Source organism: Rhinopithecus roxellana, chromosome 6, assembly GCF_007565055.1.
Source record: "Rhinopithecus roxellana isolate Shanxi Qingling chromosome 6, ASM756505v1, whole genome shotgun sequence".
In the NCBI taxonomy this organism is placed as follows: domain Eukaryota; kingdom Metazoa; phylum Chordata; class Mammalia; order Primates; family Cercopithecidae; genus Rhinopithecus; species Rhinopithecus roxellana.
Window position 1 is genome coordinate 96563775 of NC_044554.1, and position 23279 is coordinate 96587053.

Genomic DNA, 23279 nt, shown 5'->3' on the forward strand with positions numbered 1-23279 from the left:
TGATGCCTGGGCTGGCTCTGCGGCTCTCTCCCAGGGCAAAGTGCAAGAGCCCTAGCCAGCCCTGACTCTCCCGGCCTAGTTAGAGGTCTTCAGCTCAGACTGACGATCTCATGTTGGTAATTATGACCATTTACAGCAGGGAGACGCAGCCAGCGAAGGGCAAGGGCGGCTTAGAGGGGAGATACTGCGATCTGTAGCAGAAGCGTGGGATAATAGTCCTCCTCTCCCCTCCTGAACCACTTCACAGAGCCTCAACTCTCTGCCAGGCCCGGGCAGAGTTCAAGGCTGCAGCGATTGCACCACTGCATTCCAGCCTGGGTGACAGAGTGAGACCCAGTCTCGAAAAGATAAATAAGATACATTCAGGTTTAGCTTTTAACCCTTTCTAGGGTCTGTGCACAGGTTTAGCAGGAATTCCATCAGCTCCATTTCATGGATGAGATAACTGAGGCCTGGAGAGAGGAGGGCCAAGCTGCAGCAGGGCAGAGACCTGTGCCCAGGCCAATGATCATAAGCCTGTGGTTCTGCCATGCTAGACCTGACTGGGCCTGGACACTGCGTGCAGTAGGGGCCCTTAAGGCTTGACCCATTTTGATTCCCCTTTTCCCCACTGTATGCAGGCATTCAAGCAGGGGCTCGTCCAATCCATCCCCTACCAGAGCGTGCCCTATCCCATTTCCTTCAAAAACTCATGATTTAAAAAAAATGTAGCCTGGGCAGCATTGCAAGATCCCATCTCTACAAAAAATGGAAAAATTAGCTGGGCATGGTGGCCCACACCTGTAGTCCCAGCTACTGTACTCCAGCCTGAATGACAGCAAGACCCTGTCTCTACTGAAAATCCACTTTACAAAGGGAACTGTCTTTTTTTTTTTCTTTTTTCCCCTTAAGATGGAATCTCGCTCTGTCATTCAGGGTGGAGAGGCAGTGGCGTGATCTGGGTTCACTGCAACCTCCGCCTCTCAGGTTCCAGCAATTCTCCTGCCTTAGCCCCTCGGGTAGCTGAGACTACAGGCATGAGCCAACACACTCGACTGATTTTTGTGTTTTTAGTAGAGACGGGGTTTCACCATGTTGGCCAGGCTAGTTTCGAACTCCTGAACTTAGTTGATCTGCCTGCCTCGGCCTCCCAAAGTGCTGGGATTACAGGCATGAGCCACCGTGCCCAGCCCAAAGGGAACTGTCTTAAAGTGGGATTGAGTTGTTGAAGTACTCTCTGGGTCCCCAAGACCCCTCCTGAACCCCTCTAGGGCCTAGAGGGTTCAGGCCATCAAACTGGCATGGTTTCATGCCAGAGCCATCAAACCCCCAAATCCAAAACTCCAGTGGGGGTGGGAAGGAGGCTGTTGGAACGAGGGAATCTCTACTTCTCTTCCTCTGCTTTTTATTTTTATTTTTCAGATGGAGTCTCGCTCTGTCACCCAGGTTGGAATGCAGTGGCGCGATTTGAGTTCACTGCAACCTCCGCCTCCTGGGTTCAAGTGATTCTCCTGCCTCAGCCTCCCAAGTAGCTGGGATTACAGGTGTGCACCACCGTGCCTGGCTAATTTTTGTCTTTTTAGTAGAGATGAGGTTTTACCATGTTGTCCAGGCTGGTCTTGAACTCCTGAGTTCAAGCAATCCACCCACCTCGGCCTCCCAAAGTGTTGGGATTACAGGCGTGAGCCACTGCACCCGGCCTCCTTCCTCTGCTTTTCAAAACTTATTTTTTTTAGAGATGTAGTCTCATTTTGTTACCCATGCAGTGGTGCGATCCTAGCTCACTGCAGCCTTGACCTCACCCTCCTACCTCAGTCTCCTGAGTACGTGGGCAAGGCGGGTGGATCATGAGATCAGGAGATGGAGACCATCCTGGCTAACACGGTGAAACCCTGTCTCTACTAAAAATACAAAAAAGTAGCTGGGCGTGGTGGCGGGCGCCTGTAGTCCCAGCTACTCGGGAGGCTGAGGCAGGAGAATCACTTGAACCCGGGAGGTAGAGATTGCAGCGAGCCGATATTGCACTGCTTCACTCCAACCTGGGCGACAGAGCGAGATTTTGTCTCAAAAAAAAAAGAACGTAAAATGATAAGCAAAATGAAATAATTTTTGTTTAGGCAAACATTATATGCAATAAAATAATTAAAAAAAAAATTAACCCGTGAGCCCGGTGTGGTGGCTCACGCCTGTAATCTCAGCACTTTGGGAGGCCGAGGCAGGAGGATCACTTGAGAGCAGGAGTTGGAGACCAGCCTTGGGCAACACAGAGATCCTCTGTCTACAAAAAATTTAAAAGTAGCTGGTGCAGTGGCACCCGGCTGTAGTTCCAGCTACTCGGGAGGCTGATGCAGGAGGATTGCCTGAGCCCAGGAGTTGGAGGCTACAGTGAGCTATGATAGTGTCACTGCACTCCAGCCTATCTCTATGAAAATAAAAAATAAAATATGAGCTGGGCATGGTAGCACGTGTGCTTGTAGCCCTAGCCACTAGGGGAACTGAGGTGGTAGGATGGCTTGAACCTAGAAGGACCAGGCTGCAGTAAGCTATGACTGTGCCACTGCACTCCAGCCTGGGCAAGAGGCAGCCTGTCTTAAAAAAAAAAAAAATTAAAAAAGAAATCAACCAGTGAAAAATGACTATATCATGGAGGAGAACAGGCATAGAAAGCGTTTTTCGCAATTTGGATAAAGACCATATATTAGATGACAGGGAATTATTAAGTTTTATAAGTGCGATGATACTATTGTGAGTATGTAAAATAACAGTGTTTTTCTTAGGAGATGTGCATTGAAATATTTAGGCATGAAGAGTCAAGATGTTTGCAACTTACTTCAAATGGAGAAAAAGAAAGAGAAATTATGTGTGTGTGCGCGTGTGAGAGAGAGAGAGAGCAGGGAAAATGGCAATATGCTAAGAATTACTGAACCCAGTTGGGAGTGGTGGCTCACGCCTGTAATCCCAGCACTTTGGGAGGCCGAGGTGGGTGGATTGCTTGAGGCCAGGAGTTCGAGACCAGCCTGGTCAACATGGCAAACCCTGTCTCTACTAAAAATACAAAAAATTAGTGGGGCGAGGTGGTGCGCACCTGTAGTCACAGCTACTCAGGAGGCTGAGGCAGGAGAATCGCTTGAACTCAGGAGGCGGAGCTTGCAGTGAGCCGAGATCCCACCACTGCACTCCAGCCTGGGTGACAGAGCGAGACTCCATCTCAAAAAAAAAAATAAAAATAAAAAAATGCCCGACCCGGCCGGGCACGGTGGCTCAAGCCTGTAATCCCAGCACTTTGGGAGGCCGAGGCGGGCGGATCACGAGGTCAGGAGATCGAGACCCTCCTGGCTAACACGGTGAAACCCCGTCTCTACTAAAAATACAAAAAACTAGCCGGGCGCGGTGGCGGGGAGCCTATAGTCCCAGCTACTCGGAGGCTGAGGCGGGAGAATGGCGGGAACCCGGGAGGTGGAGCTTGCAGTGAGCCGAGATCGCGCCACTGCACTCCAGCCTGGGCGACACAGCGAGACTCCGTCTCAAAAAAAAAAAAAAAAAAAAATGCCCAACCCATCACGGGCACCTGGTAACTCAGAGAAGCTGAGCGCTTCTGTTGCCAGATCTTTGATCTTTGCACGGACTCATTCATTTAATCCTTAAAACAGGGGGCCGTGCTCCTGTAATCCCAGCACTTTGGAAGGCCAAGGAGGGCAGATCAGAGGCCAGGAGTTCGAGACCAGGCGGGGCAACATGGTGAAACCCTGTCTCTATTACAAATACAAGAATTACCCAGGCATGGTGGCACGTGCTTGTAATCCCAGCTACTCAGAAAGCTGAGGCAGGAGAATTGCTTAAACCTGGGAGGCAGAGGTTGCAGTGAGCTGAGATCGTGCCACTGCACTCCAGCCTGAAGGACACAGCAAGACCTTGTCTCAAAAGAAAAAAAAGACAAGGAAACGGATTTTCCCCTAGAGCCTAGAGCTTCCAGAAGGACCCAGCCCTGCTGACATCTTTTTTTTTGAGACAGAGTAACCTCCATCTCCTGGGTCCCAGTGATTCTCCTGCCTCAGCCTTCCGAGTAGCTGGGATTACAGGCACGTGCCTGATCGAACCCCTGATCTCAAGTGATTCGCCTGCCTCAGCCTCCCAAAGTGCTGGGATTACAGGCGTGAGCCACCGCACCTGGCCCCCAACACCTTGACATGAGCCTTGGAAGACTCATTTCAGACTTCTGACCTCCAGAACTGTAAGGCAATACATTTGTGTTGTTTTAAGCCACTATGTTTAGGTAATTTATTTTTTTGAGACAGGGTCTCGCTCTGTTGCCCACGCTGGAATTCAGTGGCACAATCATGGCTCACTGTAGCCTGACCTCCTGAGCCCAAGTCATCCTCCCGCCTTAGCCTTCCTAGTAGCTGGGACCACAGGTGTGTACTACGTGCAGCTAATTTTTTTTTAAGAGATGGGGTCTTGCTATGTTGTCCAGGCTTGTCTCGAACTCCTGGGCTCAAGTGACCCTCCTGTCTCAGCCTTCCAGAGTGCTGGGATTACAGTGTGAGCCACTGGACCCAGCTTGTTTTAAGGCTTGGAATACCAGTTATAAATTCATGATTCCCCAAATCATATCTCAAGCCTGGACTGCTCCCCTGAGCCCCAACTTGCTTCCAACTTCGACTGGATGAGACCCCAGATTGAACACGCCTGCCCCACCAGCTTCTCCTGCATCTTCCCTGTCTCCACCCACGGCACCTCCGTCCTTCCCCAAGTTCAGCCCGAATCTCTGAAGTCAAAGTCAGCTCCTCATTTTCTCACAGCTTACATCAGCACATTCTGTTGGCTTCGGCCAACTCACCTAAGAGTTGGTGACTCACCACCTCACTGCCGCCACAGGCGTTGCCTGGATTATTACATCCTCCTTATGTCTCTCCACCCTTGCCTGTCCTCAAGCCAGCAACCAGAGGCATCCTGTTAAAACAAGCTGGATCCTGTTCCCCTCTGCTCAGAACTGTACGGACTCCCAGCTCACTCTGAGCAAAAGTCAAAATCCTTATCTGACCATGCACCATCTTCCCTGTCCATCTCCATCTCATCTCTCACCTACCCTGACTTTCCTCCAACACCCTGGCAGGTGACCTCAGGGGCTTGGCAGCTGCTGTTCTCTCTGCCTGCAACACTGTTCCCTGCTGCCCCTTCAGGCCTTTACTCTAAGGCCTCCTTCTGGTCAACACCTAAATAATGTTGCAATCCCCGAAAAATAAACACAATTGCTCCCATGGTTTACGCTTTGAAGATTTTCTGTTTATCCCCCCACCCCCGCATGTAAGCTCCGTGAGGCTGGGTTTTTTGTTTTTATGAGACAGAGTTTCGCTCTTGGTTGCCCAGGCTGGAGTGCAGTGGCGCAATCTTGGCTCACTGCAACCCCTGCCTCCCGGGTTTAAGCGATTCTCCTGCCTCAGCCCCCCAGGTAGCTGGGATTATAGGTGTGTGTGTCATGAAGGCGGGGTAATTTTTTGTATTTTTAGTGGAAACAGGGTTTCACCATGTTAGCCAGGCTGGTCTCGAACTCTGGCCTCAGGTGATCCACCCGCCTTAGCCTCCCAAAGTGTTGGGATTATAGGTGTGAGCCACTGTGCCCAGCCAGGTTTTTTTTTTTTTTTTTTTAAATCAGTATTGATTAAAAGTCCAGCACAGGCTGGGCACAGTGGCTCATGTTCGTAATCCTAGTACTTTGGAAGTTCGAGGTGTGTGGATTACTTAAGCCCAGGAGTTCCAGACCAGCCTGGGAAACATGGCAAAACCCCGTCTCTACAAAAAAAAAACAAAAATTAGCCTGGCACGGTGGTGCACGCCTCCAGTCCCAGCTACTTGGGAGGCTGAGGCAGGAGGATCACTTGAGCTTAGGGAGGTCGAGAATGCAGTGAGCCATGATCGTGCCACTGCACTCCAGTCTGAGTGACAGAGAGAGACCCTACCTTAAAAAAAAAAAAAAAAAGTCCAGTATCTAGGCCGGGTATAGTGGTTCATGCCTATAATCCCAGTACTCTGGGACACCAAGGTGGTTAGATCCCTTGAAGCCAGGAGTTCTAGACCAGTCTGGGCAATAAAGCAAGATGTTGTCTCTACAAAGATATTAAATAAGAATAATGAGGCCGGGCTCAGTGGCTCATGCCTGTAATCCCTACACTTTGGGAGATCGAGGTAGGTGGATCACCTGAGGTCAGGAGTTCGAGACCAGCCTGGCCACCACGGTGAAACCCCATCTCTACTAAAAATACAAAAAAATTTTAGCTGAGCGTGGTGGTGCGCGCCTGTGATCCCAGCTACTCAGGAGGCTGAGGCAGGAGAATCACTTGAACCCGGGAGGCAGAGATTGCAGTGAGCTGAGATTGCACCGCTGTACTCCAGCCTGGGCAATAGGAGTGAAACTGTCTCAGAAGCAAAACAAAACAAAAACAAACAAAAAGAATAATGGAATAATAATAAAAGACCAGCATCTGGCACAGTGCTGGCTCCAGTGAGACATCTGTGCCCGTGCATGGATGAGTGACTGCACCTGTGCCCCCAAGGCCTCTGTTGGGGCCCCACCAAGTCCTCTGTGGGCGGCGCTGAGCCCTCTCCATGACGGGAAGGTTCTTAGAGGGCTAGGCCTGCGTGTCCCCCCACCTCCACCTCCCTCCTCCTTTGCCACCACACCCCTCCCCACAAGGCTAGAAGGATCCGGTACACCCAGTAAACCACATGTGCTGAGCCATGGTTACCGCCCTGCCCCTGCTCTGCTTCTGTGGCTCAGACACACTCATCAGCTTCTGTTCAGCACAAGGTGCCTGGCGACCCCTCGGTGCTGATCTCATTCCAGCCTAAATAAATAAAGCTCGTCAGCTTGGGTGGTCTCCGTTGGGGAAAGGGTTTCTAGGAGGCTTTCCGGGATGTTGCAAGAGACTCTAAAGGCACCCCCAACCCTGCTCCCTTTTGGGGCCAGAAAGCCCCTGTCTATTTTTAATTTTATTTTAATTAATTTGGTTTTTTTTTGAGAGGTCTTGCTCTGTTGCCCAAGCTGGTGTACAGTGGCACCATCACGGCTCACCGCAGCCTCGACCTCCTGGGCTCAAGTGAGCCTCTTGCCTTAGACTCCTGAGTAGCTGGGACTACAGGCATGTGCCATCATGCCTGGCTAATTTTTTGTCAAGATAGGATTTTGCCATGTTGCCCAGGCTGGTCTCGAACTCCTGAGCTCAAGCAATCCGCCTGCCTCAACTTCCCATAGTGCTGGGATGACAAGTGTAAGCAACCACGCCCAGCCTGGAAGCCCCTGTCTAATAAAGGCTAAGAACCTCCCAAGGTTCCCTTCCCCGACGTGTGGAAGGTTGAGGGGCAGGATGGAGTTGCAATGACCCCAGCTGAGTCCCTACCAGCCTGAAAAGGGCAGGGTCTCCCCAACATGCCATCATTTCATGGCCCACTCTGCCACTTCAGAAGAAAGGAGGCATCAGGCCAACTCTGGGCCCGGCAGCAGGGCGTCTTGTCTGCCCACAAAGGCCTCCAAGCCCTGCCCTGCAGATGCCAGCTCTCCCTGGGAAGGCAGAAGGGAGATCATTACGGAACCCTAATTAACAAAGACAAGCAGAGATAATTCAGTGGAGAAACATGTGGCTGGTGCTGGAATTGTGGTATCTTTAGAAACTCGAGAAAGGATGGCTTTATTTTGAGCTTTCAAGAGCAAAAGAGCTCTCAAGAACTCAAGACAAAGTTGGAAGGGTGGAGAGGGGGTGGGGAAGGCTGAGAGAGGGAGGCAGGGGCCAGAGGGTGTGTGCCTGTGTGTGACTGGGGACAAGGAAATGACTCTCAGGTCTTGGGCAGCAGAAGGGAGGATCATGGAGGAAGTCCTTGTTCCATATCACCTCAAAGAAATGGAGGCCCAAAGACAGTAACTCATCCAAGATCAGAGACAGCAAGTTAACTTACCTAAAATCAGAGATAAGCAAGTTAACTTATCCAAGATCAGAGATAGTAAGTTGACTTATCTAGATCAGAGATGGTATATTAACTTATCCAAGATCACAGGTAGCAAGTTAACTTATCCAAGATCAGAGAGAGCAAGTTAATTTATCCAAGATCAGAGATAGTAGGTTAACTTATCCAAGATCACACAGCTCAGAAGTGATGGTACTGCTTCCTGAGAAGGCAAAAAGGGACCTGTTCCTGTGCCTGCCACTGTTCAGTCCCTCCCCGTGTCCCCCCCAGTACCCTCTGCAGAGGTCAATCCTACATTAGCATCCAGACCTGGCTCAGGTCATCCTCTCCAGGAAGCCCATCCCACCACAGCACCCACTGGGTGACAGGAGACCCCACAGAAGAGAGAGGCTTAGCAGGAGATCAAAGAGGATGATGACAAGTGGTGCTATTGTATTTGAGGCTTCTGGCCTTTCTCCATTTGTACCCCCTGAAAAGGGATCACAGCCCTCTGCCTGGCAGGCGTTTCCCCCACAGCTGAGCTTCTCGAAATGGGCCTCAAACAATTCCGGTGGGGGGAGAGGTGAGTGTAGGTGGAATGATCTTCCTCGGCTACATGTAATTTTTTTTTTTTTTTTTGAGACAAGGTCTCACTCTGTTGCCCAGGCTGGAGTACACTGGCAAAATCACAGCCCACTACAGCCTCCAACTCCCAGGGTCAAGTGGTCCTCCCACCTCAGCCTCCTGAGTAGCTGGGATGATAGTCACACGCCACCAGGCCTGGCTCATTTTTTAATTTTTTGTAGAGACAGGATCTCATTATGTTTCCCAGGCTGGTTTTGAACTCCTAGATGCCAGCGACCCTTCTGCCTTGGCCTCCCAAAGTGCTGGGATTACAGGCCTGAGCCACTGCACCCAGCTAGCAGCATGTAATTTGACATAGTTCCTTAAATTGAGATGAAAGTCGAAAGTTTACAGAGGAGATGATGTGGGATGTCCTAGATAAAGCTGGAGCCCGCCAAGAGCTTGGCCCCGACCAGTGGGGCTGTACGGGCTCCTCAGCCATGGGGACATCAGCAGAAGAGCTTGCCAGGGCCAGGTCTGAAGGGCCCAGTCCATGTTGCAAAGCCAGGCCTCTCAGGCCATCCACACTCCAGCCTGGCCAGCCTCTCTGCCTCACCACGTCCCACTCATGACAGCCCATCCCTCCTGTTCACCTGGTCATGCACTCCAGGGTGGCCCCGGGGGAGGCAGACATGGCGTGGGCAATTCTTCCCATTTTACAAGTAGGGAAACTGAGGCCCAGGAGTCACACAGGAGTCACACAGGAAGTTGGCAGCTCTGCTGCATCCCCAGGGTCTGGTGCCCTGCTCTGGGGAAGGATAGGTGGGGCGCTGCCTTCCCAGAATCCCCTCAAGCTGCCAGGGATGGCCGTACCCCTAGGGTCAGAGGAGAACTAAAAGGAGCAGAAGCTGGCCTGGGTCCCGGGAGAGCCCTTGTATTTGCCCAAAAGGGAGCTGGAGAGGGCCAGCTGGGCCCATACGCAGGGAGGAGCTGTGGGGAGCTGGTGGTGGAGCAGCAAAGAGAAGTGGATTTGGTGGGTAGAGGGGCCCCTCCTTGGTTCTAGTCCTCCCCGCAGCCCCTCCCAAATGGGCAGGGCTCTCCTGTCCCTTTCTTCTCGGCTGCAGCAAGCCCTATGGGAAGCGGCCTATCTGGTGAGTGGCAGCTCAACCTCTGCTTAAATGCCTCCAGTGATGGGGAGTTCACTACCTTTCAAAGCTTAAAAAAAATTTTAACCTACTATTCAAAAACAATTCTAGAATTTTTTCTTTTGAAAGACAAGGTTTCATTCTGTCTCGCAGGCTAGAGTGCAGTGGTGTGATCATAGCTCACTGCAGCTTTGACTTCCTGGGCTCAAGCGATCCTCCCTCCTCAGCCTCCTGAGTACCTGAGACTACAGATGTATAGATGTGCAGCACCACACTGGCTCATTGTTTTCATTTTTTGTAGAGACAGGGTCTCACTATGTTGCCCAGGCTGGTCTCCTGGCTTCAAGCAATCCTGCCTTGGCCTCCCAAAGTGCTGGGGTTACAGGTGTGAGCCACTGCATCTGGCCCTTTTTTTTTTTTTTTGAGACAGAGTCTTGCTCTGTCACCCAGGCTGGAGTGCAGTGGTGTGATCTCAGCTCATTGCAACCTCTGCATCCCAGGTTCAAGCGATTCTCCTGCCTCAAGCTCCCGACTAGCTGGGATTACAGGTGTCCACCACCATGCCTGGCTAATTTTTGTAGTTTTTGGTGGAGACAGGGTCTCACCATGTTGGACAGGCTGGTTTCGAACTCCCGACCTCAGGTGATCTACCCACCTCGGCCTCCCAAAGTCCTGGCTGAGTCACCGTGTCCGGCCCTGCTGTTGCTTCTGAGGTTTGAAAACCGCTGCCTCAATGCTCCCGACTCAGCTCTTCTTACCCAAAAGTTCCCCCACCTCATCAACTCTGTTCCTGCACAGCTGCCCTTTCCTCTTGACGCCCTGGGCAGGTCTCTCTCTGCCAGCTCTGTGCTTCTGAGAGGCCCCCAGCCTGCCTGCCACCCTGCCTGCACTAAATACTGCTCAGGTTTCACCTACTGCACATGGGCCCCTGGATGTGTCTCACAAGCCCACAGACCCAGCCTTGGAGACGAGCACCACCATCACCCTTCCAGAACCTTCTGCCCTCTTCACACCCTACTGCTGCCTCTACCCCATCCATTGTGGGGCCCAGCTGCCCACTGCCTGGGTTCAGACCTCAACACTCCCTGGCTCCTCTGCCCTAGTTTTGCCTTCTCTAATCCACCCTTGGTGGGTGGAAGTATGGTTACCATGGTAACCCGAAGACAACGCAAATCTGATTGTATCATTACAATGACTGGAAAAACTGCCAGTGCCACAAAATAAAGCTCAAGTCAGTAGCTTTGAAGTTCAGGCCCTTTACCATTCTGGCAGCATTTTTGGGGGCTATTCTCCTTCCCCACCACTGCACCACCCCGCCTGGCCACCCCAGGCTCAGGCTGCAGAACAGCAAAGACCAGGGAGTGGTTTTGGCCTCATGCTAACTACCTGGTTTTTGTCTCCTTCAGGCTGTTTGCTCAGTCACAAAATGGGAAGAACAGCACCCAGTGTAATAGCTGCTGGTAGCCAGGAGGGGACAGCAAAGAGCCACCCAGTGTGGATGAGACCAGAGGGGTCGTGGGGAAAGAGGGCATGGTTGCAACTCACTTCGGCGGCCCACACCAAGCCCTAGGCTAATGGTAGAGCCTGCCCTGGGTTCCGAAGTATAATAAAATGGTAAAGACTTAGGTTCAAATCTCTGCCACACTATGCTGTGTGACCTTGAGAAAGCTGCTTAATCTCTCTGAGCCTCAGTCCCCTCCAATAAGGCCGGCTACTCAGGGAGATGACATGGTAACATGAGTGGGCTTTGTAACCAGCAAATCGTAAGTGTGGTGTGGTCAGGCGTGGTGGCTCACGCCTGTAATCCCAGCACTTTGGGAGGCCGAGGCTGGTGGATCGCCTGAGGTCAGGAGTTCGAGACCAGCCTGGCCAACATGGCAACACCCCGTCTCTTTTAAAATAGAAAAATTAGCCCGGTATGGTGGCACATGCCTGTAATCCCAGCTATTTGGGAGGCTGAGGCAGGAGAATCACTTGAACTCGGGAGGTGGAGGTTGCAGCGAGTTGAGATCATGCCATTGCACTCCAGCCTGGGTGACAGAGCGAGACTCCGTCTCAGAAAAAAAAAGTGTGATGTGAGTGTTAGGTGTCCATGCTGTGAGAGGCTGCTCAAATGTCCATAACTGGGGGACAGGGTAGTTACATAACCATGCTACAGCCTGAAGAGGGAACAGAGCTTTTTAAAGACATGGGAACATGTTTATGTTTTAAGGTTAAGTGTGTAAATTTATAGAAAGAAGAACAGTGAGATGTAAAATTAATAAGCTTGGGGGAAATCTGGAAGAAAAGTATCATCATAAAAATGAACAGCCATCTGGGTTGTTAGATTTCTGTATTTTCCAAATTTCTACCATGGACATATATTTGCATTTCTCTTTAGGGGTGTGTGTGTGTGTGTATTTTAGAGACAGGGTCTCACTCTGTCACTCAGGCTGAAGTGAAGTGATGTGATCATTGTGTTCACAGCTCACTGCAGCCTCAAACTCCTGGGCTCAAGTGACCCTCCTGCCTCAGCCTCCCAAGTAGCTGGGACTACAGGCACGCACCATCACCCACCACCATGCCCAGATAATTAAAAAAATTTTTTTCTAGAGATGGGGTCTTGCTATACTGCCCAGGCTGATCTCCAACTCCTGGCTTCAAGCATTCCTCCTGTGTTGGCCTCCCAAAGCGCTGGGATTGTAGGCATGAGCCACCATGTCCGGCTCCCTTTAGGTTTTTATGACCTACTAGAATGTTCTTTGGATGGAATATTGTAGCAGCTACCTGGGTACAGGGTCTCTCCTGCCTTAGTCACCACACCACCACTTCTTCCCAGCATATCCTGAACAGCCCCCTTGAGCTGTCCTGGGTTTGTTTTTCTTTTCTTTTTCTTTTTTTTTTGCGACTGAGTTGCGCTGTGTCACCCAGGCTGGAGTGCAGTGGCGTGTCTCTCAGCTCACTGCAACCTTTACCTCCCAGGTTCAAGCGATTCTCCTGCCTCAGCCTCCCAAGTAGCTGGGATTACAGGTGCGTACCACCACGCCTGGCTAATTTTTGTATTTTTAGTAGAGTCAGGGTTTTACCATGTTACCCAGGCTGGTCTCAAACTCCTGACCTTACGTGATCCACCTGCCTCAGCCCCACAAAGTTCTGGGATTACAGGCATGAGTCACCCAGCCTGGCAGAGTCTCCCTAATTTAATTCAGTGCCACTGCAGGCAGGTGGGGTGTGGCCTGGCTGGGCAGTATAGAACCACCCAGCTACCAATGGTGTTCAGCCCCCAGGGTCGAGCGTGGGTTATCTCAACCCCTTGCAGGCAGGGCTGGAGTTCCTTCTGGTACGAGTTGGGGGACCCAGCCCCCCCATCCCTCTGCAACCCCAGGCCCCCCACCAGGTCCCCTCCAGTTCAGCCTGGTGCCTTCCAGCACCTCTGGCCCCCAGAAATCCCTGGCCCACAGCTCTCTTGACCTGAGGCCTGAAATTCACCCACTGCCCTCTGAGGCTTGGTCCAAGTTCAAGTATGCCTTCCTCTCCAGTCAGACGCCTGCCTGCCACTCAGCATGTCAGAGCAGGCAGGGCGTCTAGATTTTAGTGGGGAAACTGAGGCACTGAGGGCAGATGTGGTGTCCCCAGTTGGGAAAACATTAAAGACATTCTGGGCTTATCTCTCTCTCTCTCTTTTTTTTAAGAGACAAGATCTCGGCCGGGCGCGGTGGCTCAAGCCTGTAATCCCAGCACTTTGGGAGGCCGAGACGGGCGGATCACGAGGTCAGGAGATCGAGACCATCCTGGCTAACATGGTGAAACCCCGTCTCTACTAAAAATACAAAAAACTAGCCGGGCGACCTGGCGGGCGCCTGTAGTCCCAGCTACTCGGGAGGCTGAGGCAGGAGAATGGCGTGAACCCGGGAGGCGGAGCTTGCAGTGAGCTGAGATCCGGCCACTGCACTCCAGCCTGGGCGACAGAGCGAGACTCCGTCTCAAAAAAAAAAAAAAAAAAGAGACAAGATCTCACTGTCATGCACACTGGAATCATGGCTCACAGCAGCCTCCAACTCCTAGCCTCGAGGGATCCTCCCACCTCAGCCTCCCAAGTAGCTGGGAATACAGTCGTTCGTCCCTACCATGTCTGGCTAATTTTAAAAAATGTCTTTGCAGGATGGGATCTTGCTGTGTTGCCCAGGCTGGTCTCAAACTCCTGGGCTTGAGTGATTCTCCCATCTTGGCCTCCCAAAATGCTGGGATTATAGGTGTGCGCCACCACGTCTGGCCTGAGTCATCTCTCTTGACCCAGAACAAAACCAGCCCAGGAGTGGCTGTACTCTCACCCTTCAGTGGGGAGGCCCACAGCTCCAGGGTACAGTGGGGCTCTCGCAATTTAACGACTGATTCATCTTCAAAAAAGTACAATTGGCCGGGCGCGGTGGCTCAAGCCTGTAATCCCAGCACTTTGGGAGGCCGAGACGGGCAGATCACGAGGTCAGGAGATCGAGACCATCCTGGCGAACACGGTGAAACCCTGTCTCTACTAAAAAATACAAAAAACTAGCCGGGCGAGGTGGCGGGCGCCTGTAGTCCCAGCTACTCGGGAGGCGGAGGCAGGAGAATGGCGGGAACCCGGGAGGTGGAGCTTGCAGTGAGCTGAGATCTGGCCACTGCACTCCAGCCCGGGCGACAGAGCGAGACTCCGTCTCAAAAAAAAAAAAAGCACAATCTCAGCCGGGCGCGGTGGCTCATGCCTGTAATCTCAGCACTCTGGGAGGCTGAGGCAGGCAGATTACCTGAGGTCAGAAGCTTGAGACCAGCCTGGCCAACATGGCGAAACCCCGTCTCTACTAAAAATACAAAGATCAGCCGAGTGTTGTGGTGCACACCTGTAATTCCAGCTACTCGGGAGACTGAGGCAGGAGAATCGCTTGAACTTGGGAGGCGGAGGCTGCAGTGAGCTGAGATCGTGCCATTGCACTCCAGCCTGGGTGACAAGAAGCGAAACTCCACCTTAAAACAAAAAAACAAAACAAAACAAAAACAAAAAAGCATAATCTCTTTCAGAATTCTCACCTTCTCAGAGTGGTTCTGTCAGGAAAGGCTTCCATGGGAACCTTCAATAAGTGACCTAAAAAAATCTCAGAGCCATTCTTTTTTTTTTTCAGACGATGTCATGCTCTGTCACCCAGGCTGGAGTGCATTTGCATAATCTCAGCTCACTGCAACCTCCACCTCCCGGGCTCAAGTCATCCTCCTGCTTCGGCCTCCTGAGTAGCTGAGACTACAGGTGTGCGCCACCGTGCCTGGCTAATTTTTAAATTTTTTTGTAGAGACGGGGTCTTGTTATGTTGCCCAGGCTGGCCTCAAACTCTTGGCCTCAAGCGATACTCCTACCTTGGCCTCCCAAAGTGCTGGGACTACAGGGTGAACCACTGTTCCTGGTTTAGAGCCATTCTTTTTTGTTGTTGTTTTGAGATGGAGTTTCACTCTTGTTGCCCAGGCTGGGGTGCAATGGCGCGATCTCGGCTCACTGCAACCTCTGCCTTCTGGTTTCAAGCAATTCTCCTGCCTCAGCCTCCTGAGTAGCTGGGATTATAGGTGTGTGCCACAGCATCTAGCTAAGTTTTGTATTTTTAGGCATCCTAATATGGTGAAAGGCCAGGCTGATTGGTCAAGCTGGTCTCGAACTCTTGTCCAGCCTCAAGTGATCCGCCCATCTTGACCTCCCAAAGTGCTGGGATTACAGGCATGAGCCACCACACCCAGCCGCCTTTCTTTTTGTCCTCGTTAGCAAATACAGAATGGACCTTAGTCTGTAAACTCAGAAGTGCGAGACATGTATTTTTATTTTTCTAAAATTGAACTGGACTCCTACCAAAAGCCCCCAATGCATAGTGGCAGAAACTTTATCTGAGTCCATTTTGGATCATCACTTCCCTTGGGCTTGCGCCAGGGCCTAGAACCTTCTGTGAGGCCCACTCAGTAGACATTTCCATACCACAGAGAGACTGAGCATGAGAAGGTCCATGCTTGAAGAAGGCCTAAACAGTGGGATGTCGGTGCAAGGATGGGAGAGTGGAAACCGAGCAGTGAAGAGATGACTGGCACCTAGCAGGGAATTCCCAGGAAGGTGAGGCTTCTGGAAGTTTCCAGGGGGACAAACCCTGTTAAGAATGGCTCTAGGGCCGGGCGCGGTGGCTCACGCCTGTAATTCTAACACTTTGGGAGGCCGAGGTGGGCGGATCACGAGGTCAGGAGTTCGAGACCAGCCTGGTCAACATGGTGAAACCCTGTCTCTACTAAAAATACAAAATAATTAGCTGGGCATGGTGGTGGGTGCCTGTAGTCCCAGCTACTCGGGAGGCTGAGGCAGGAGAATCGTTTGAACCCGGGAGGCGGAGGTTGCAGTGAGCTGAGATCACGCCATTGCACTCTAGCCTGGGCAACAAGAGCTAAACTCCATCTCAAAAAAAAAAAAAAAAAAAAAAAAAAAGGGGCAACTGGGGGAAAACAGTCCTCCCAGCTCACCTGGCACTGCCCATCTTTTTCCATCTTCAGATCACATGGCGAGGCAGGTGTGCTTGTCTGTCTTAGCGGTAAGGAAGTGAAGGCTCAGATTCCCACAGCTAGTCAGGCGGGTACAGGGACTTGAACGAACGGCACTTTCCCATGGCCCATATGCTGCCTGGGACCCTGAAGCCTGACTCCTGGGCACTGCCCCAGCCACCTGCCTCTCTGCAGACTATCTGCCACCCCTCCACCTGCCCTGGGACACCTGCCTCCAGATGAAGGGGCCTGCTATTGCCTCTGCCTCCCCCAGCAGACCCCAGCTTCCACTCCAATTCACCTTGGAACTGCCGGTGCTGGCCCAGGCCAGGCTTCGGGGACCGTGCGAGGGAGGGTTTGAGAAAAGTCTATTCTGGCGCAGGAGTAGCCCTCAGTGACCTCTGGTGAACCCTTGGAGACTCCCAGGAGCCTGGACATGTTCCCAGCCCAGCATGACTAGTGGCATGAGTAAGCGTGGAGCTGGTTCTCCAGGCGGATACCTGGCTTGGGTGCCAATGCCTGGAAAGGGGCTGGCTGGTCGATCCCTGAGGGCTGGGGCCACGGCCACCTGCTAGCCCTGGGACACAGAGTATTAATACATCACTCACACTGCGCCTCAGTTTCCCCCTCTGTAAGGTGGGCTCTAGCGTCTACCTCCTAGGTATGAAGACTAAATGAGATGCCTCCTCTGTCTGCACTCCGCTGTAACCCTAGTTCCTAGAACACTGCCTTGCCCCAGGAGGACCTCCCGAAATATGTGTGAAAGGCACCCGTATAAATCATCCAGTGCAGGGCCAGAAACCCAGTGACCTCTCAGTCGGGTGTCTGCCGCAGCCACACTCACTGCATTGCGCTGCTGCAGCTTCCACTGGCTCCACCTTTCCAACATCATCTGACCATTCTGCCCCTCCGAGAGCTCCGGAAACACACTTTTGGCCTCCAGTGACTCCCCAACCCCTGCCGTTCACCCCGCCAAACACAACCCACCCTCCTTCTCTGCCTCTCAAAGTCCCATCTTCCCCTGAGGCCCAAGCAGGGCCTTCCTTACTCCAGGAAACCCTATCCAACTACCCCTCACCCTCCTGATCCCCCTTCTGGGGGTTCCCATGGCCTATCAAAAGCTGCCACATCACCATACCCTAAGTTTTTTTTTTTTTTTTTTTTTTTTTTTTTTTTTTTTTTGAGAAGGAGTCTCACTCTGTCACCCAGGCTGGAGTGCAGTGGCCAGATCTCAGCTCACTGCAAACTCCGCCTCCCGGGTTTACGCCATTCTCCTGCCTCAGCCTCCCGAGTAGCTGGGACTACAGGCGCCCGCCACCTCGCCCGGCTAGTTTTTTGTATTTTTTTTAGTAGAGACGGGGTTTCACCGTGTTAGCCAGGATGGTCTCGATCTCCTGACCTCGTGATCCGCCCGCCTCGGCCTCCCAAAGTGCTGGGATTACAGGCTTGAGCCACCGCACCCGGCCCCTAAGTATTTTTTTTGTTTGTTTTTTTGAGACTGAGTCTCACCCTGTCACCCAAGCTGGAGTACAGTGGTGCGATCTCAGCTCACTGCAAGCTCTGCCTCTCGGGTTCAAGGGATTCTCCTGCCTCAGCCTCCCGAGTAGCTGGGATTACAGGTGCGCACCACCATGCCTGGCTAATTTTTGGATTTTAAGTAGACATGGGTATCACCATGTCGGTCAGGCTGGTCTTGAACTACTGACCTCAAGTGATCTTCCTGCCTTGGCTTCCCAAAGTGCTGGGATTACAGGTGTGAGTCATTGTGCCTGGCCCGCCCTGGAGGCTCTAGCCAGCACTTAGTGCTCACCACGTGGCATGTCACCCTGCAGGGACAGCCCCTGCAAATCTGGGTTTGGGAGGCCAGGACACAGCCCATGGTGGAGACGGAAGTGGATGGGTGCCTTAAAAAGGGTCAGGAGGCTGGGAGTGGTGGCTTATGCCTGTGATCCCAGCACTTTGGGAAGCTGAGGCAGGTGGATCACATGAGGCCAGGAGTTTGAGACCAGCCTAGCCAATACGGTGAAACCCGGCTCTACTAAAAATACAAAAATTAGCCGGGCGTTGTGGTGCATGCCTATAATCCCAGCTACTTGGGAGGCTGAGGCAGAATAGCTTGAACCTGGGAGGTGGAGGTTGCAGTGAGCAGAGATAGTGCCATTGCACTCCAGCCTGGGCAACAAAGTGAGACTTGGTTTCAAAAAACATATATATAAAATATATTTTTTAAAAAAGGGTCAGAAGAGGCACTGCACTGTTTAAGGTGGGGTAGGCACCCCCCACATCTTACCAACAAGCTTGCAGTCCCCCATGCAGATACCCCTCTTTCTGTGGTTAGGAACCCACTTGCCTCCAACCTCATCTATTCACTGAGGTCAACCAGACCCCCTTTATCAGGAGGAGCAGGTGCACTGACCCGGCCTGGCCCCTCCTCCCTCCTGAATCCCCACTGGGTAAAACTTAGAAGTCACCGGCACCACCACCCCTTTCTCTGCTCCAGGATCTGGGACCACATTCAAGCTTAGCCTTCTTCCATCTACCTGGGGCAGGTGCCCAGGTGAGGTGGCTAAACAGAAGGGCAGGTGCCTAGGCCGGGTGTGGTGGCTCATGCCTGTAATCCCAACACTTTGGGAGGCCGAGGTGGGTGGATCACTTGAGGTCGGGAGTTTGAGACCAGCCTGGCCAACATGGTGAAACCCCGTCTCTACTAAAAATACAAAAAATAGCCAGGCGTGGTGACAGTTGCCTGTAATCCCAGCTACTCAGGAGGCTGAGGCAGGAGGATCGCTTGAACCCAGGAGGTGGAGGTTGCAGTAAGCCATGTTTGCGCCACTGCACTCTAGCATGGGTGACAGAGAAGGACTCTGCCTCAGGAAAAAAAAAAAAAAAGAAAAAAAAAAGGCAGGGGCCTGGCTGGCTTCCGTTCCCAGACCCCAGAACCTGTGCCCCATAGCAGACTTAGCTCCAGCCCCCAGCACTATGACCAGGCCCTATTCCCAGTGCCCCCTCCACAGCCAGTGCCTCTTACCAGGCTTTGGGATGAGTCCTTGGAAAGGCCTAGAAGAGAAACAGAGGCAAGGGTGTCAGAAGGAGGACCTGGGGGATGAGGAAGACACCCCTGGGATACAGTGGCCTCAGTCTCTCCTGGGAGCACCCCAGACCTACAGCAGCAGAATCTGTATTTTAACAAGCCGCCCTGGGGCTCTGTGTGCGTGGGACACTGAGACGATGTGGCAGGGTGCTGGCATTGGCAGTATCACTCTGCAGGATGCAGACCTGGGCCTTGTGCCGGCTCTGCCCTGGCTGGCCCTGGCCCTGGGACCTTGGGCAAATCTCCTGATGCAGTCTGAATGCCTTTCCCGGGGGCTGGGGGTGCAGTGAGCAGGTGTTGCTGAACAGCTTGAAGATGCCCTTGAAGGCTGCCCTTGCCATGGTGGGGTGACCAGTCCCACTTCTGAAGGGCTCCCTGCACTCAGGCTGTCCTGCAGTCCCTTCCCGGCCACCCCCAGGACCCAGGATGGTGCCAGGAGAGCCGCCTTGTCCAGTGGGGAGGCCAGGACCTAGGGAAAGGCTAAGCATTCGCAGGTATAAGCCCCCAACTGAGCTAGTCCTGCCTCTTCACCCTCACCCTTCCCCCTGAGTACCTGGTGACTGTGAACTTGATCTTGTCAGCCACGGCAAGAATCCTCTCCAGGTTCTGGGAGCCGAAGGTGCAGGGCTTTCGGAAGGGGATTCCTGGGGGCAGCCCCTCAATGATCACGGAGCCGGGGTTACTCTTGATCCGCTTGTAGGGGACCTGGACCTGGGTACTTGATACCCAAGGCTTCCCCTGTGGGTGAGAGGCAGGGTCCTACCCATCAGGAGTGAGAGGCAGCGTGGGGTGTGTGTACGTGGGATTGCAGAGGTGTGATGGAAAGACATGCGTGCAGGAGAGTGAGTGGTATGAGAAAGCTCTCATGTAGCACCGTGGAAAGGTATAGGCATTACAATCTGAGCTATATGATCAGAACATTAAAAAAAGGCCAGCATGGTGGCTCATGCTCGTAATCCCAGCATTTTGGGAGGCCAAGGCAGGAGGATCACTTAAGTCTAAGAGTTCGAGATCAGCCTGGGCAACATAGCAAGACCCTGTCTCTACTAAAAATTTCTAAAAAATAGCTGGGCATAGTAGTGCATGCCTGTAGTTCCAGCCACTTGGGAGGCTGAGGCAGGAGGATTGCTTGAATCCAGGCGTTTGAGGCTGTAATGAACCATGATCACACCACTGCACTCCAGCATGGGTGACAGAGTGAGACCCTGTCTCAAAATAAAAAAAAAAAAAGAAAAGAAAAGAAAGAAAAAGCCACACCAATATGCTCCCATGTTGTATGCTCCCCCCGTTTTATTTTTTTTTTGAGACAGAGTTTCGCTTTTGTTGCCCAGGCTGGAGTGCAATGGCGCGATCTCAGCTCACTACAACCTCCGCCTCCCAGGCTCAAGCGATTCTCCTGCCTCAGCCTCCTGAGTAGCTGGGACCGCAGGTGTGCACCACTGCACCTGGCTAATTTCTTTTTTGTATTTTTGGTAGAGACGGGGTTTCGCCATGTTGCCCAGGCTGGCCTCGAACTCCTGAGCTCAAGTGATCCAACTGCCTCAGCCTCCAAAAGTGCTGAGATTACAGGCATGAGCCACGGAGCCAGGCCCCTGTCTGTTAAATTGTGTGTGTGGTAATTGAAAGTGTGTCTCACCTCACTGGTCTGCAAGGCTCATGAGCACAGGGACTGTGTCTGTTTTATTCACGGCAATATCCCCAGTGCCTGAGACAGTGCCTGGCACATAGTAAATGCTCAAGAAATACATGTAAAGGGGTGGATTGTTTCCCCAGAAATGCCCTCGACTGGAACTGGGAAACCTCCCATTTCTCTGCCCACAGCAGCTACGTGTCCCTCCCCGGGGGTTCTGCGCTGCTTACCGTATTTCTTATTGAAAAGGTCCTGGACCTGCTCCCTTAGCGTATTGGCGATGTCGATCCGTGACAGCCTCGCGTCGTAATTTTCTGCAAAGCGCAAAACGATTATGGGTTTGGGCTGTTCAGTGAAAAGGCACTTGGTGACTTTTAAGGAAGCTGATTTTCTAATTATGGGGAACTCCTTCTCCGGCAATTAACAGATCTTTGGAGTGGGCCCCTCAGGTCCTTCAGCACCAACGTCTTGATGGAGATGTGTTTTTTCCAGAAGGACATGCACTGTTGCCACAACAGTGATGACTTGGAAATTAAGTTAATTGTTGACATTTGAAAACCACCAAACCAATAAATAAACCCCGGAGGGGAGGGGCACCATGGAGTGCGGAGTCCTGTGCCCCGGGCTGGCGAGCAGGGGGCGGGGGCTTCATGAAGTCACTGGGGGGCTGGAGACAAGGGAGGGAACGGAAGCCCAGCTGATCCAGCAGATGGTGGAGGACGGGCAGTGTCCACAGACACAGGGGACGGGCCTGGCAGCTCCCAATGCAACCTCCACCTCCCAGGCTCTAGCGATTCCTCCTGTCTCAGCCTTCTGAGTAGCTGGGATCACAGGCATGTGCCACTGCACTTGGCTAATTTCTTTTTTGTGTTTTTGGTAGAGATGGGGTTTCGCCATGTTTCCCAGGCTGGCCTCAAACCCCTGAGCTCAAGTGATCCGCCTGCTTCAGCCTCCAAAAGTGCTGGGATTACAGGCATGAACCACCGAGCCACCCTCACCCAGAGAGTGTTCATTAAAAACCCCCAAGTGTGGCCGGGCGCGGCGGCTCATGCCTGTAATGCCAGCACTTTGGGAGGCCGAGGCGGGAAGATCACCTGAGTGCAGGAGTTGGGAGACCAGCCTGGCCAACAAGGTGAAACCCCATCTCTACTAAAACTACAAAAATTAGCCAGGCATGGTTGTGCGTACCTGTAATCCCACCTACTCAGGAGGCTGAGGCAAGAGAATCCCTCGAACCTGGGAGGTGGAGGTTGTAGTGAGCAGAGATCGCACCACTGCACTCCAGCCGGCGTGACAGAGCAATACTCTGTCTCAAACAAACAAACAAACAAAAAATGCTGGGTGCAGTGGCTCACACCTGTAATCCCAACACTTTGGGAGGCTGAGGCGGGTAGATCATCTGAGGTCAGGAGTTCGAGACCAGCCTGGCCAACATGGTGAAATCCCGTCTCTACTAAAAAAATACAAAAATTAGCCTGGTGTGGTGGTGTGTGCCTATAATCCCAGCTACTCAGGAATCTGAGGCAGAAGAATCGCTTAAACCCAAGAGGCGGAGGTTGCAGTGGCTGAGATCGCACCATTGCACTCCAGCCTGGGCAGCAAGAGTAAAAACTCCATCTCAACAAACAAACAAACAAACAAACAAACAAACAAACAAACAAACAAAGTGCCGGCATGTGCTGGAGGGATCCCAGACCACCATCTCTCTCTCTCTCTCTCTCTCTTTTTTGAGGCAGGGTCTTGCTCTGTCACCCCGGCTGGAGTGCAGTGGTGCGATCTCTGCTCACTACAACCTCCACCTCCCAGGTTCGAGGGATTCTCTTGCCTCAGCCTCCTGAGTAGGTGGGATCGCAGGTACATGCCGCCTAGCCTAATTCTTGTATTTTTTTGGTAGACACGGGGTTTTGCCATGTTGGCCAGGCTGGGCTTGAACTCCTAGACTCAAGTGATCCACCTGCCTCAGCCTCCCAAAGTGCTGGGATTACAGTCATGAGCCACTGCACTCGGTCTCTGATTTCTCTTCTTAGAAATAGACATAGAGGGCCGGGTGCGGTGGCTCAAGCCTGTAATCCCAGCACTTTGGGAGGCCGAGACGGGCGGATCATGAGGTCAGGAGATCGAGACCATCCTGGCTAACATGGTGAAACCCCGTCTCTACTAAAAATACAAAAAACTAGCCGGGCGAGGTGGCGGGCGCTTGTAGTCCCAGCTACTTGGGAGGCTGAGGCAGGAGAATGGCGTAAACCCGGGGGGCGGAGCTTGCAGTGAGCTGAGATCCGGCCACTGCACTCCAGCCTGGGCGACAGAGCGAGACTCCGTCTCAAAAAAAAAAAAAAAAAAAAAAAAAAAAAAAAAAAAAAAAAAGAAATAGACATAGAGATGGGTTCTATGTTGCTTAGGCTGGTCTGAAATTCCTGGC

General features: G+C 52.4%; 1 protein-coding gene across 1 annotated transcript in view; it reads right to left on the reverse strand.

Annotated features, from left to right (window-relative positions):
- GTF2IRD1 (GTF2I repeat domain containing 1) overlaps window positions 1–23279 on the reverse strand; it is a 140033-nt gene that overhangs the window by 15012 nt on the left and 101742 nt on the right. The window contains 4 exon segments of the mRNA XM_030932008.1: window positions 19168–19196; window positions 19784–19941; window positions 19943–19968; window positions 21091–21174. Of these exon segments, the coding sequence (XP_030787868.1) occupies window positions 19168–19196; window positions 19784–19941; window positions 19943–19968; window positions 21091–21174 (297 nt within the window).